At 49.1% G+C, this 13,635-nt stretch overlaps 1 protein-coding gene across 1 annotated transcript in view; it reads left to right on the top strand.

Annotated features, from left to right (window-relative positions):
* The window catches only part of LOC148125215 (maestro heat-like repeat-containing protein family member 7), a 44,867-nt gene that overhangs the window by 25,744 nt on the left and 5,488 nt on the right, over positions 1 to 13,635 (top strand). The window contains 6 exon segments of the mRNA XM_087937874.1: positions 471 to 608; positions 5,501 to 5,615; positions 8,618 to 8,758; positions 11,251 to 11,415; positions 12,964 to 13,119; positions 13,417 to 13,539. Of these exon segments, the coding sequence (XP_087794000.1) occupies positions 471 to 608; positions 5,501 to 5,615; positions 8,618 to 8,758; positions 11,251 to 11,415; positions 12,964 to 13,119; positions 13,417 to 13,539 (838 nt within the window).

Below are 13,635 nucleotides of genomic sequence, written 5' to 3'. Positions count from 1 at the left end.
CCAAACTCCTTGAATAACTGTCTCTCTTCTAAGCAATGGTACGTTTGGGCACCATTATGGTCATAAGTTAAGGACTGCCTATGCAGATAGCCCTCGACTTACAACCACAGTTGATCCCAAAATTTATGTTGCTAAGTGAGAAATTTTTTACATGAATTCTGCCTCATTTGATGACTGTTCATGTCATGAGTGAATCACTGCCATTGTGAAGTTAGTCACCCGGTCGTTAAGTGAATCTGACTTCCCCATTGGACTTGGCTTGTCAGATGATCCCAAAAGGGGATCACATGACCCCCCCAGGGACGCTGCAACAGTCCTAAGGGTGAAAAACTGTCCTAAGTCGCTTTTTTTCAGTGCCGTTGTAGCTCCAAACGGTCACGAAATGAAAATGGTTGTAAGTCAAGGACTTATCTGGATAAGGAAGAGCAAGGGGCAACGGTCCTGAGTGAGTCCTCCTCTCCCCCTTTCAGTTTTGCCGTGGAGGCCATCAAGATGCTCCTCATCCGGATCGGGTGCCGGTATGAGGTGACGTTCATGGAGAAGACGCGGGGCTGGTCGATGCTACAATGCGGGCGGGATCTCCTGCAGGGCAGCACCCTCCTGGCCAGGTGAGTTTCCTGCAGAGAACAGAGCCAAGGAGACGGGTTCTGACCCGGCTCCCCAAACACAACAAACCGTCTGACGTGAACTCGAATGATTCCTTTATTAGGAGCCCCGGCGGCCCCGGCACAAAGTTTCTCTCTCACCGCAGGTGAACAAGTCCGTCCAGCCAGGAGAGGAATAGTTGTCTGCCATATCTATTCATCTCCGCCCCTGCCTTTTATCCCCAGAGCTGAGGTGGGGCTTCGCTAGCAGCGGTGGCTCTTCCGTCCCAAGGACCGGCCCATAGATTTCCACTGCTCTCCTCTCCTCTGCCTTCTGTGCATCAGGCACTGGACCCGGCTGTTCCTCCTCTTCCTCATCAGCCTCCTCCAGACCTGGGGGCTGTTGACCCTCCATCTGAGGGCTGACGGACAGTTCAGGTGCTCTCCTCCCTCCCTCCCTCTCTCTCTCTCTCTCTCTCTCTCTCTCAATCTCTCGCTTTCATTCCCCTCAAGCTCTCATCCCGAGGACCGCCCATAGATTTCCACTGCTCTCCTCTCCTCTGCCTTCTGCGTCCAGGCACTGGACCCAACGGTTCCTCCTCTTCCTCAACAGCCACCTCCAGACCTGGGGCTGTTGACTCTCCATCTGAGGGCTGATGGACAGTTCAGGTGCTCTCCCTCCCTCCCTCCCTCTCTCTCTCTCTCTCATCTCTCGTTTCATTCCCCTCTAGCTCTCATCCCAAGGACCGCCCATAGATTTCCACTGCTCTCCTCTCATCTGCCTTCTGCGCCAGGCACTGGACCCAACGGTTCTCCTCTTCCTCAACAGCCACCTCCAGACCTGGGGGCTGTTGACTCTCCATCTGAGGGCTGACGGACAGTTCAGGTGCTCTCCTCCCTCCCTCCCTCCCTCCCTCTCTCTCTCTCTCTCCTCTCTCAATCTCTCGTTTCATTCCCCTCGAAGCTCTCATCCCGAGGACTGGCCCATAGATTTCCACTGCTCTCCTCTCCTCTGCCTTCTGTGCATCCATGCACTAGGCACTGGACCCCGCTGTTCCTCCTCTTCCTCATCAGCCTCCTCCAGACCTGGGGGCTGTTGACCCTCCATCTGAGGGCTGACGGACAGTTCAGGTGCTCTCCTCCCTCCCTCCCTCCCTCTCTCTCTCTCTCTCTCTCTCAATCTCTCGTTTCATTCCCCCTCGAAGCTCTTGTCCCGAGGACCGCCCATAGATTTCCACTGCTCTCCTCTCATCTGCCTTCTGCGTCAGGCACTGGACCCAACGGTTTCTCCTCTTCCTCAACAGCCACCTCCAGACCTGGGGGCTGTTGACTCTCCATCTGAGGGCTGACGGACAGTTCAGGTGCTCTCCCTCCCTCCCTCCTCCCTCTCTCTCTCTCTCTCTCTCTCTCTCTCTCTCAATCTTTCATTTCATTCCCCTCGAAGCTCTCATCCCGAGGACCGCCCATAGATTTCCACTGCTCTCCTCTCCTCTGCCTTCTGTGCATCCATGCACTAGGCACTGGACCCCGCTGTTCCTCCTCTTCCTCATCAGCCTCCTCCAGACCTGGGGCTGTTGACACTCCATCTGAGGGCTGACGGACAGTTCAGGTGCTCTCCTCCCTCCCTCCCTCCCTCCCTCCCTCCCTCCCTCCCTCTCTCTCTCTCTCCCTCTCTCAATCTCTCGCTTTCATTCCCCTCGAAGCTCTCGTCCTGAGGACTGGCCCATAGATTTCCACTGCTCTCCTCTCCTCTGCCTTCTGTGCATCCATGCAGTAGGCACTGGACCCAGCTGTTCCTCCTCTTCCTCATCAGCCTCCTCCAGACCTGAGGGCTGTTGACCCTCCATCTGAGGGCTGACGGACAGTTCAGGTGCTCTCCCTCCCTCCCTCCCTCTTCTCTCTCTCTCTCTCTCTCTCTCAATCTCTCGTTTCATTCCCCTCGAAGCTCTTGTCCCGAGGACCGCCCATAGATTTCCACTGCTCTCCTCTCCTCTGCCTTCTGCGTCAGGCACTGGACCCAACGGTTCCTCCTCTTCCTCAACAGCCACCTCCAGACCTGGGGGCTGTTGACTCTCCATCTGAGGGCTGATGGACAGTTCAGGTGCTCTCCTCCCTCCCTCCCTCCCTCCCTCTCTCTCTCTCTCTCTCTCTCTCTCTCAATCTCTCGTTTCATTCCCCTCGAAGCTCTCATCCCAAGGACCGCCCATAGATTTCCACTGCTCTCCTCTCATCTGCCTTCGCGCCAGGCACTGGACCCAACAGTTCCTCCTCTTCCTCAACAGCCACCTCCAGACCTGGGGGCTGTTGACTCTCCATCTGAGGGCTGACGGACAGTTCAGGTGCTCTCCTCCCTCCCTCCCTCCCTCCCTCCCTCTCTCTCTCTCCCTCTCTCAATCTCTCGTTTCATTCCCCTCGAAGCTCTCGTCCTGAGGACTGGCCCATAGATTTCCACTGCTCTCCTCTCCTCTGCCTTCTGTGCATCCATGCAGTAGGCACTGGACCCAGCTGTTCCTCCTCTTCCTCATCAGCCTCCTCCAGACCTGAGGGCTGTTGACCCTCCATCTGAGGGCTGACGGACAGTTCAGGTGCTCTCCTCCCTCCCTCCCTCCCTCTTCTCTCTCTCTCTCTCTCTCTCTCTCAATCTCTCGTTTCATTCCCCTCGAAGCTCTTGTCCCGAGGACCGGCCCATAGATTTCCACTGCTCTCCTCTCATCTGCCTTCTGCGTCAGGCACTGGACCCAACAGTTCCTCCTCTTCCTCAACAGCCACCTCCAGACCTGGGGGCTGTTGACTCTCCATCTGAGGGCTGACGGACAGTTCAGGTGCTCTCCTCCCTCCCTCCCCTCCCTCCCTCCCTCCCTCCCTCCCTCTCTCTCTCTCCCTCTCTCAATCTCTCGTTTCATTCCCCTCGAAGCTCTCGTCCTGAGGACTGGCCCATAGATTTCCACTGCTCTCCTCTCCTCTGCCTTCTGTGCATCCATGCAGTAGGCACTGGACCCAGCTGTTCCTCCTCTTCCTCATCAGCCTCCTCCAGACCTGAGGGCTGTTGACCCTCCATCTGAGGGCTGACGGACAGTTCAGGTGCTCTCCCTCCCTCCCTCCCTCCCTCTTCTCTCTCTCTCTCTCTCTCTCTCTCTCAATCTCTCGCTTCATTCCCCTCGAAGCTCTTGTCCCGAGGACCGGCCCATAGATTTCCACTGCTCTCCTCTCCTCTGCCTTCTGCGTCAGGCACTGGACCCAACGGTTCCTCCTCTTCCTCAACAGCCACCTCCAGACCTGGGGGCTGTTGACTCTCCATCTGAGGGCTGATGGACAGTTCAGGTGCTCTCCTCCCTCCCTCCCTCTCTCTCTCTCTCTCTCTCTCTCTCTCTCAATCTCTCGTTTCATTCCCCCTCGAAGCTCTCATCCCAAGGACCGGCCCATAGATTTCCACTGCTCTCCTCTCATCTGCCTTCTGCGCCAGGCACTGGACCCAACAGTTCCTCCTCTTCCTCAACAATCACCTCCAGACCTGGGGGCTGTTGACTCTCCCTCTGAGGGCTGACGGACAGTTCAGGTGCTCTCCCTCCCTCCCTCTCTCTCTCTCTCTCTCTCAATCTTTCATTTCATTCCCCCTCGAAGCTCTCATCCCGAGGACCGGCCCATAGATTTCCACTGCTCTCCTCTCCTCTGCCTTCTGTGCATCCATGCACTAGGCACTGGACCCCGCTGTTCCTCCTCTTCCTCATCAGCCTCCTCCAGACCTGGGGGCTGTTGACTCTCCATCTGAGGGCTGATGAATGGCCCAGGCTCCTCCTCTGCTCTCTCTCTCTCTGCCAACTCCATCCCCTCTTCCCCCTCAGAGTTCTCCGGTTGCTTTGATGCTGATCCTTACTCCCACGCCTCCTCCTCCTCCTCCTCCGATTCAATTGTTGAAGTGGTTTGCACCTGACAGGCCACAACAGGTTGCTATTCACCTGTAGTTCTTCAATTTAGAAGGCCCTCACCTTTTTGTCTGCTGGGGCAGCACCATGGTTCAGCGGTTAAGATGCTGGACTCATCGGCTGGAAAGCCAACAGGCCAGGTTTGGGACCTGACCAGGATGCGACAGGTGAGGTCCCATCCTCAGCTCAGTTCTAGCCCTTCTAGCAGTTCAAAAGCATGCAGATGCCGGTCGATAAATACAGGGAGTCCTCGACTTACAACAGTTCATTTAGTTACAACAGCGCTGAAAGAAGTGACTTATTTTTCACACTTATGACTGTAGCAGCCTCCTCGTGGTCATGTGGTTAAAATTCAGATGCTTCACAACTAGTTCCTGTTTGTGATGGTTGAGTATCATGTGGTCCCTTTTGAAATCTTCTGACCAGCAAAGGGGAAGCCAGGTTTAGTGAAGAGCCATGTTACTAACTTAACAAGTGCAGTGACTCACTTAGTAAGTGTGGCAAGTAAGGCCGTAAAATGGGGCAAACATCGCTTAACGGCTGTCTCATTTGGCAACAGTAAGTTTTAGGTTCAATCGTGGTTGTAATACCTGTAATCAATTTCAGAAATTGCTTCTCTAACTACCTTAAGCTTTTAGAGATCTTCAGAAAGGCAAGTTTGAAAAGCCACCTGGTGAGTTTTCTTTCATTCTTGAATAAAAGGAAAATTAATTGCTTCCTCCTCCTCCTCCTCCTCCTCCTCCTCCTCCTCCTCCTCCTCCTCCTCCTCCTCCTCCTCCTCCTCCTCCTCCTGCCTCTCAAGAACAGTCTCACTGACCATTACAATCGCAGAACCTTTTGGAGGAAGTTGAGTTTGAGGAAACAGATGCTTTCTTGCATAAGGGTCAGCCAGAGGAATACCTGTACAGTTTCAGGAGAAAACGCACTAGAGAACAAGCATAAATGTGCATTTTTTTTCCCAAGGTGGCAATGATGTCCTTCTGTATTTTTCAGAGCCATGCTACATTTTTGCTGCCCTGAGATTATCAGGGTCCTGGATTTGCTATTTTCTGTCCTCAGCAAAAACAGTGAAACACACAAGCCAACAATCATTGCCGTCTTTGTCGAGGTAAGGAGCGTGTGGGGAAAACCAGGTGTGTGATTGATTTATAGTTTAGTTTGCACCCAGCATAGACATCCTCACAACCAGCCCAGTTATTCAGCTCAGAACAAATACACAGATCATTCAATTCGGCTAACAACAACAACAAAAGCTTGATGTTTATTAAATCTCAGCAAGCATTGAAAAAGATGACTTGGCAAGAGTTAAAATGGGCAAAGAGTTTAATACTGGAAAAATCTACATTATCTACTTCAGTTTCTCAATCTTGGGCACCCCCAGGTGTAAGGACTCCAGCTCCCAGAATTCCCCGTCAACATGATTGTGTCAGGGTTCTGACAATACACCCCCATTCAAATCTTAGGTCTCCAGCCACATCTTTCAGAATAAAAAAACAAATTGATTTATGAGGAGTGACCATGTCGGTATTACCTGGATGCAGCCGACACAAAAACACTTCATTCATTTCCCCCTTGACCCTGGTCTTCCCCTCCCCAACCCCTGGATGTATATTCTCCAATGGGACACATCCATAGCCAAAAGTCATCCATCATGCTCTCCAGTAATAATCTTGTGCGCCAACAGCTGCGGCTGCCTAGCAATTATCCGAAGCATTTAAGGAATGCACTGCTTTCCCCCTGCTCCTTTTCCGCTGGCAACTAAAAAGTCCAAAGGAGTATCGTTTAGTTGACCGATTGTTACTGAGGATTGTGGGATTAAGATGAAGAATGTCTCTTGTTGAAAAATTGACATCAATGGTGGTATGCTACTGGTTTGGACTGGTTTGACCGACCCGGTAGTAAAAAAAAAAAGCCTCCGAGGATCAGCTGAGAGGAGGGAAAAATCCTCCCACCGTCAGCTGAGAGGAGAAAGAAGAGAAAAGCACGGGATCGGCCTTCCCACCCGCCCCTGTGTTTTCATTTATCCTCTCAGCCAATTGGTGCTGCAGGCCTCAGCTGGTATGGGGGAAGTTGCGCGCGCGTGCACAATCACCCAACTGTCCATGGAACAGGTAGGACCCCACTGCTGATTGACAGCCATGTTGCAACCCTCGATGTGCCTCTCCCCTCCCAAGAATTAGGGATGGTCGCATCTGAGGGACTTCCTGACAGGCAGTTCAGGTGCTCTCCCTCCCTCCCTCCCTCCCCCCCCCTCAATCTCTCGTTTCATTCCCCCTCGAAGCTCTCGTCCCGAGGACCGGCCCATAGATTTCCACTGCTCTCCTCTCCTCTGCCTTCTGCGCATCAGGCACTGGACCCAACTGGAAATTACCTTTCCGCTTCAGGTCAAATTTCTCTTATCCAAATGTCACCTGGGCCATATGGCTCTTTCTCAAGCTTATTCTTGCGACCCCTTACAGAAGGAGACACCTCTGGGGTGTTGGTTCCTCCCCCTGCAATTTTTTACATCTAACAATTTCTCACATGGGGTTTTATCCGGCTGTCACTTCCGCCATCGGTCCCTCTGGACCAACAGAGAACGGTGGAGAAACATCCAAACCTTTCCGTTGCCTCGGTGACTTTGTTTGGGTCTAGAACGAGGGTCTCCAAACCTGGCAAGTTGAAGACTTGTGGACTTCAAACTCCCAGAATTCTAGGAGTTGAAGTCTTGAAGTTGCCAAGTTTGGAGACGGTAGTCTAGAGGGATGAGCGAAGATCTCCAGATCCTGTTTGTATGTTATACTTGTTAGGGATACACCCTAGCAGGATCTGCAGGGCAGTCAGGCAGGCAGGCAAAATATGTGAGATAAACGTTTTTGTAGCTTACACTCAGTAAAACAGATACACAGTGCTAATTAAATAGTTTATTCCAGTAAGAGTTATAGCATAGTCAAACAGTCCATGTATCATTCACTAGTTCAGTCCGTCCAGGGATTATTCAGTTGCAAAGTTCAGTGTCGAAAAAGAGAGGTCAGTAAACTTACAAATATCAGTCCAGTAATATATCTCCTCGCAGTAGAGATATGAAGAAGTCAAAAACTCCTCTCTTCCTTCAGCAACTCAGCAGTAGGGGAAACACGCAGCTAACAAACCATCACTTCCATGCAATCCAGTAATTGTCAGCGAATCGTCAGCTTCTCTTGCTCCCTCTTATGGTGGTTTCACACCACACCCAAAATTACATGCTTTGCAGTTTTAAAGTGACACACACTTAAACTTACAATCATAGTTTATATATATTATTTTACCCAAACTACGTTAGGAAACCTATGTTATTCCTAACAATACTCTTCAGGCGCTTCCCTCTCTTTGCACGGATTTTTCATCTCTCTCTCACCCAAACCCAACTCTGTCCTTCCCCAAAGGGTTATTTCATCCTCGAAGGCCAAAAGGACAGTTTGTTCTTGTGGTATCGTGGCTTTGAGGAGATGTCCTCCCATGGGAGACTAACAAAAATAAATTCGAACTGTACAAAGACGTCTCTCCATGGTTAGATAATAAAATACAATCATGAAACATGTAGAATCTTAGGAAATAATAAATATATAAAGATGTATTTCTTTTCTTTTTTACTCTATCTATAAAAAACTTTTAGGATAGATTTGGGAAGATTATATGAATGGTTACAAAAGGATACTAAGTAAATTATAGTTCTCTTGCAACATAGGAATGAATGAAATTATTGTTGAGCGATTGATTAATAATAATATTAGGGTATTTAATTTCTGATTGAGAATATGAGTTATTATGCGATGTAACTGTAATAATGGATGACTAGGAAATGGATGCACAAAAAAACTTGCAAACCAACCGGCACACGGCTTGTATACTCATGGAAGAGAGGTTAATGTTTTTATGTTTTGTTTGTTTATGTTTGTCTTTAAAAATAAAATAAAAAATTACAAAAAACAATAGAAAAAGAAGAAATATTTTTTTTTTTTAAAAAAAGGACGTCTCTCTTCTATTGACAATTATGAACGTGCTCCGTCTGCCTTTTTTTCCCCGGAGAAGCGTGATCTTCTTTCTCTTCCCTTCCGTCTCTCATGATCGATTCTTCATCTCGATCCTCAGCTACTTCACTACCAAGACATCGATCAGTTTCCCTCTGAACAGATCTTTGAGAGCCTTGAAGAATGGACCCAAAACTCCAGCCCAGATATTCGTTCTCTGGCGCTCAGAGCTCTGGGCATCCTGGCCATCCATCCAGACAAGGTGAGGAGGCTGGGAAGCGGCCACCAGTTTTATTTATTTTATTTATATATTTCTTTGTTTGTCAAACATGTATTAGGTAACAAATATAATACAAACATGATCCTGCGATCCTAATACGATTACTACGTTTTCAGATGATACAATAGTGGTGGGACTCATCTCCAAGGGGGAGGAGTCTACCTATCGAGATGAGGTGGACCAACAGTTGCTTTCGTGGTGTGGAGACAATAACTTGGTCCTCAACACCAATAAGACCAAGGAGCTGATAGTGGACTATATAGAAGTAACAGATCAGACATCCAGGCCTTGTTTATCCAGGGAGACCGAGGAGAGCAAGTGGCTAGTTTTAAGTTTCTGGGTGTTACCCTAAAAGAGGACCTGACCTGGGGGGATCACATTGCAACCCTGGTCAAAAGGGCCCAGCAGAGATTAGACTACCTGAGGCTTCTCAGGAAACAACAATTGAATGAGAAACTGCAGGTGACCTTCTACCGCTGCACCATAGAAAGTATCTTAAGTGACTGCACACCTTTGTAGGGTTTGCCAGTTGCACAGGGGCAGATAGGACAGCACTCCAGAGGGTGAATGTCATTGCCCAGAGGATCCTGGGTTGCCCTCTCTCCTTTTTGGAAGAGCCTTATAGCTCCTGCTGCCTCAAGAAAGTTCAAAACATTCTCAAAGATCCATTTCATCCTGGGCACCCCTTATTTTGAACTATTATCATCTGGCAGACGGTACAGGACAATAATAAAAACAAGGACAAATAGGCTGAAAAACAGCTTCTATCCCAGGCCTGGAGCTCTGTCGATCTCTGCTGTATAGTGCAACATTCATGCAATATCAGGGGTTTTCCATTCAATGTGTAGAGTGTGAAGGGTGTGTGTTTGTGTTTATTTTCATGGTCATGATGTGCCCTGAAGATGGCGTTTGATTTCGTTGTACAAGGTGCAATGACAATAAAGTAAAGCAAACTAAATTAATACATGAAATGGATATGAATAAAAGGGAACCTTAGGACAGAGACAGTAGGCACATTGGTGAGCTTATGCACCAGTTGTTGGGAGGGGTCTTGGATTCCAGCCTAGTTGACTTCATCTCGTCTTTATGCAAAAGTGAAAGCTGCCCATATTCAAAAGTGGGTCTTCACTGTAGGCGTAGGTGCCAGGGAGGGCTTGAGAAAGGACGTCAAAAACGTTGAGAGGTCCGAAGATCTTGAGATGATTGTCCTACCAAACCCAACTCCAACACCTACATAACAAAGTGACTTATGACCGGTTGTCACACTTATGAACATGGCAGCATCCCCATAGACAGAACACTTGAGACATTTGGCAACTGGCTCCTATTTATGACGGTCGCAGTGTCCTGGGGTCATGTGATCCCTTTTTGCGAACTTCAGACAAGCAAACTCAACAGAGAAGCCAGATTCACTCAACCACACTGTTGCTAACTCTCAACGCTTGCAGTGATTCACGTAGCAACCGTGGCAAAGAAAAGTCATAAAGTGGATCAAAGCTCATGTCAGGACGCTCTTGATTAACAACAGAAACCTGGGGCTGGCTTGCGGTCATAAGTTGACGACTATATCTGTTGTGGTTCGCCAGCGGCAGGTGCAGACAGCTGAGGTCTCAGAGAGCGAGGACTCGGATGAGGGTCCTGCATGGGATGGAGGGATGGGGCCAGGACCCTCAGGGAGTGGAGTGCTGCCTTTGGAGTTTGTGGGGGCTGGCAGCAATGAGGAAGAGGCCCCCGAGGAGCCTGTGCCAAGTGCGCATGAACGCAGGGCTGCTCAAAGGAAAAAGCAGCTGCAGCAACACAGGTGACTCGGGAGTAAGGCCGCAAGGTAATGGCCCCTCCTTTAAGGGATAAAAGCCAGCGGAGAAACCGGAGTTCTTTGCAGGAAGCAAAAATATTTTGCATTCAAGCCTTGTGGACGTTCGGAGTAGCTTGGTTGGTGTTTGGAATATTTCTTAGCAACTTTATCTTGTGTTTTTGGCAGCCTTGCACCACCTTGGCAAGGCTCCTCCTTATCGGGGACAATGAGTTTGAAATAGCCTTTGAACCGGGAAGGAACGGAATTCGTAACAAATCATTAAAAGGGTTTGCTGTTACCTCCATTTCATGTTTGTTTACTTGGTTTGGGTCAGAACAATATCCATCTTGCTAAGTTATCTATGCGTTGTGCCAAGTTGAGAAAAGCACACAGAACGAAAGAGAGAGATGGGTGGATCGGTAGATAATTTGACAGATAAATAAAGCTCTCCCCTCACAATCAGGAAGCTGTAAAGGCAGGTATTTCTCTCTCTCTGGTCACACTGAGAATGTATCCGCTGAACAAAACTCTGCACTGGCGGACAGGAAGGGCATCCGGCCATTAAAACACTCTTGTTAGCGCCATTCAGTTGTCCAGACTTCACCCCAATGCAGGGGATTACGAGGTTGTTCAAAGAAAGAAAGATGATGGTGACGGTAAGCACACTTCCTGTTTGCAGGTGGAAGATGTCAAAGTCTTGATGCCTACTCTCTTGGGAAGTCTGGAAGAAACGGACAACAGCATCATCCTGGAAGCCATCACGGCCCTTCAAAACGTCCTGAGATTCATGCAGAGAAGCGACTTTGTGACTCTGGCAGAGAAGCTCCTTCCGTTGTTTAGCGCAGTAAGACCTTCCACCCAGGTGGATTCACAAGACCTTCTTCCTGTGTCTCTCAACCTCGGGCCACTTTAAGAAGGGTGGACTTCGACTCAACCCATCCGAATAGAGCTGGAAGGGACCTTGGAGGTCTTCTAGTCCAGCCCCCTGCACAAGCAGGAGACCCTATAACAGAGGTCTTCAAACTTGACAGCTTTAAGACTTGTGGACTTCAACTCCCAGAATTCCTGAGCTAATATGACTGGAGGAGGAATGCTGGGAGTTGAAGTCCACAAGTCTTAAAGCTGTCGAGTTTGTTGAGGTATTCCCCGTTAGGAGAATGAGCGCACTCAGGGAAACGTAGCGAGAGCGGTGTTGAATAACACTCAACCAGCACACAGATACACTGAATAGTATAATGTATGTTTTACTTCCAGTAAACAGGTAAACAAAGTCCAACAAACAGTCCCAATCATACACGGTTAAAGCAATTAGTATCAGTCCAGGGATAATCCAAAAACTAAATCCAGTATCATACACAAAGTTCAGTAAACCGAGTTTGCTAACAGTTGCAAGACTCACAGCAATCCCAGCAGAACGACAATCAGGCAACACTGCAAAAGGAAAAATGCAAGAAGAGCAAACCAGGTTTCTGGCTCCATCTTATGGCCATGGGAGGAACTTCGGCCAATCACAATTACAGCCTTCTCTTAAAGAAATAACAGCATTAAATGACTATCCTGGTTTATATATGGCCAACCCAACTGTTAGGTGACTGTCATTCCTAACAAAGTTGAAGACCCCTGCCCTAGACCGTTTCTGACAGGTGGCTTGTCCAGTCTTTTCTTAAAGACCTCCAGTAATGGAGCATCCACAAGTCCTGGTGGCAAGCTGTCCCACTGGTTAATTGTCGTAACTGTAATTAAAGTCAACCGCCATTTCTACGGTTTCGAGTGTGTTCAGTTCCAGATTGTTCCAGTTACACCACGAGGCAAGTTGTACAACCTCCCATCGGTCCTATCTATAGAGCTATCTATCTCTTACCTGCTGACATCTGCTGAGGACTATTAAGAAAGGTGTCCTCAAGATAATATTCCTCCCTTTAGTGAAATAGAATATTCTGCCTTTTTTAATATTTCATAAAAAATACTTCATTCTTCTCGGAGAGGAGTGGGCGCTAACTTTCTATCCCTTTAAAGGAGAGCTCTCCAAATTGGGCAACTTTTATAAGACTTGTGGACTTCAACTCTGAGAACTCCTCCACCAGCATGGGAAATGAAGTCCACCTGTCTTAAAATCTGGGAATCTTGGGAGTTGAAGTCCACAAAGTTCTACAAGTCGCCAAGGTTGGAGATGCCTCGCCTTGAAGTCTCACAAAGGTGTCGCGTTCCCTGATTCCCAAAGGATGTTGTTATTTGCTGGTTGGGACGACAGAGAAAGGAGCTGGTGCGGCCGTTGTTACGAGGATACCTTTAGTCTTAGGTAGAGCGCCACCGACCAGGGTGTGATGCGGGTCCAGGCAAACGCTAATCCATCGTCACAACCCTCCGTGATGCCGCTTATTGTTGTTCGCAGGCAGAGGCCAAAGTACGCAACGCCGCCATCGTCCTCTTCGCCGAGCTGCCCAATATGGTGAAGAAGAAGGAGAAATATCTCATCCAGGAGCAGGTCCATCAAAGCCTGGTCCCTCTGCTCCTTCACCTGCAGGATGAAGAACCGGATGTCGTGAAGGTGAGACGAGTTCAGGAGATGAGTTGGTGAACGTCGCAGGAATTGGATCGGTCTAGTTTGATGAAAAGAAGAGCCAGGGGGGTGACATGATAGCAGCCTTCCAGTATTTGAGGGGCTGACCCCTCACAAAAGGGGTGGGGAACTGTTGGGCTCAGTTGTGGTCGTCCATCCAGGAAGGCCTCTTATTTTGAAAAGGGAGGCAGGAAAGAAGGGGGAACCAATAGGAACGGACGTGCCCCAAAAGCCATGCCCGTCCCCTTGGAATTGCCGCTTGGCACTTTGTCCCTGTTCCTGCAGGGTTGCCAGGATGCGCTTCTCCGGTGTTTCCGGTTTCTGGGTTGGTCCCTTCCGAAGAAGATCAGTAGCAAGAAAGCTTGGCACGATCACCCTGTGATCCCAGAGAGCCTCTGCCGCCAAATCGTGAGTCTCGCTTCCGCCTTTTTAAAATGATTATTATCCTGCTTCCCCAAAAATACAACCAAAAAGTAAGTCCTAGCTTGATTTTTTTTACGTGTG

The sequence above is a fragment of the Pseudonaja textilis genome, chromosome 7 (assembly GCF_049901715.1).
Source record: "Pseudonaja textilis isolate UNSWEBS1 chromosome 7, rPseTex1.2, whole genome shotgun sequence".
NCBI lineage: Eukaryota > Metazoa > Chordata > Lepidosauria > Squamata > Elapidae > Pseudonaja > Pseudonaja textilis.
Note: the sequence above shows the minus strand (reverse complement) of the source record. Positions and strands in the feature narration are given on the sequence as shown.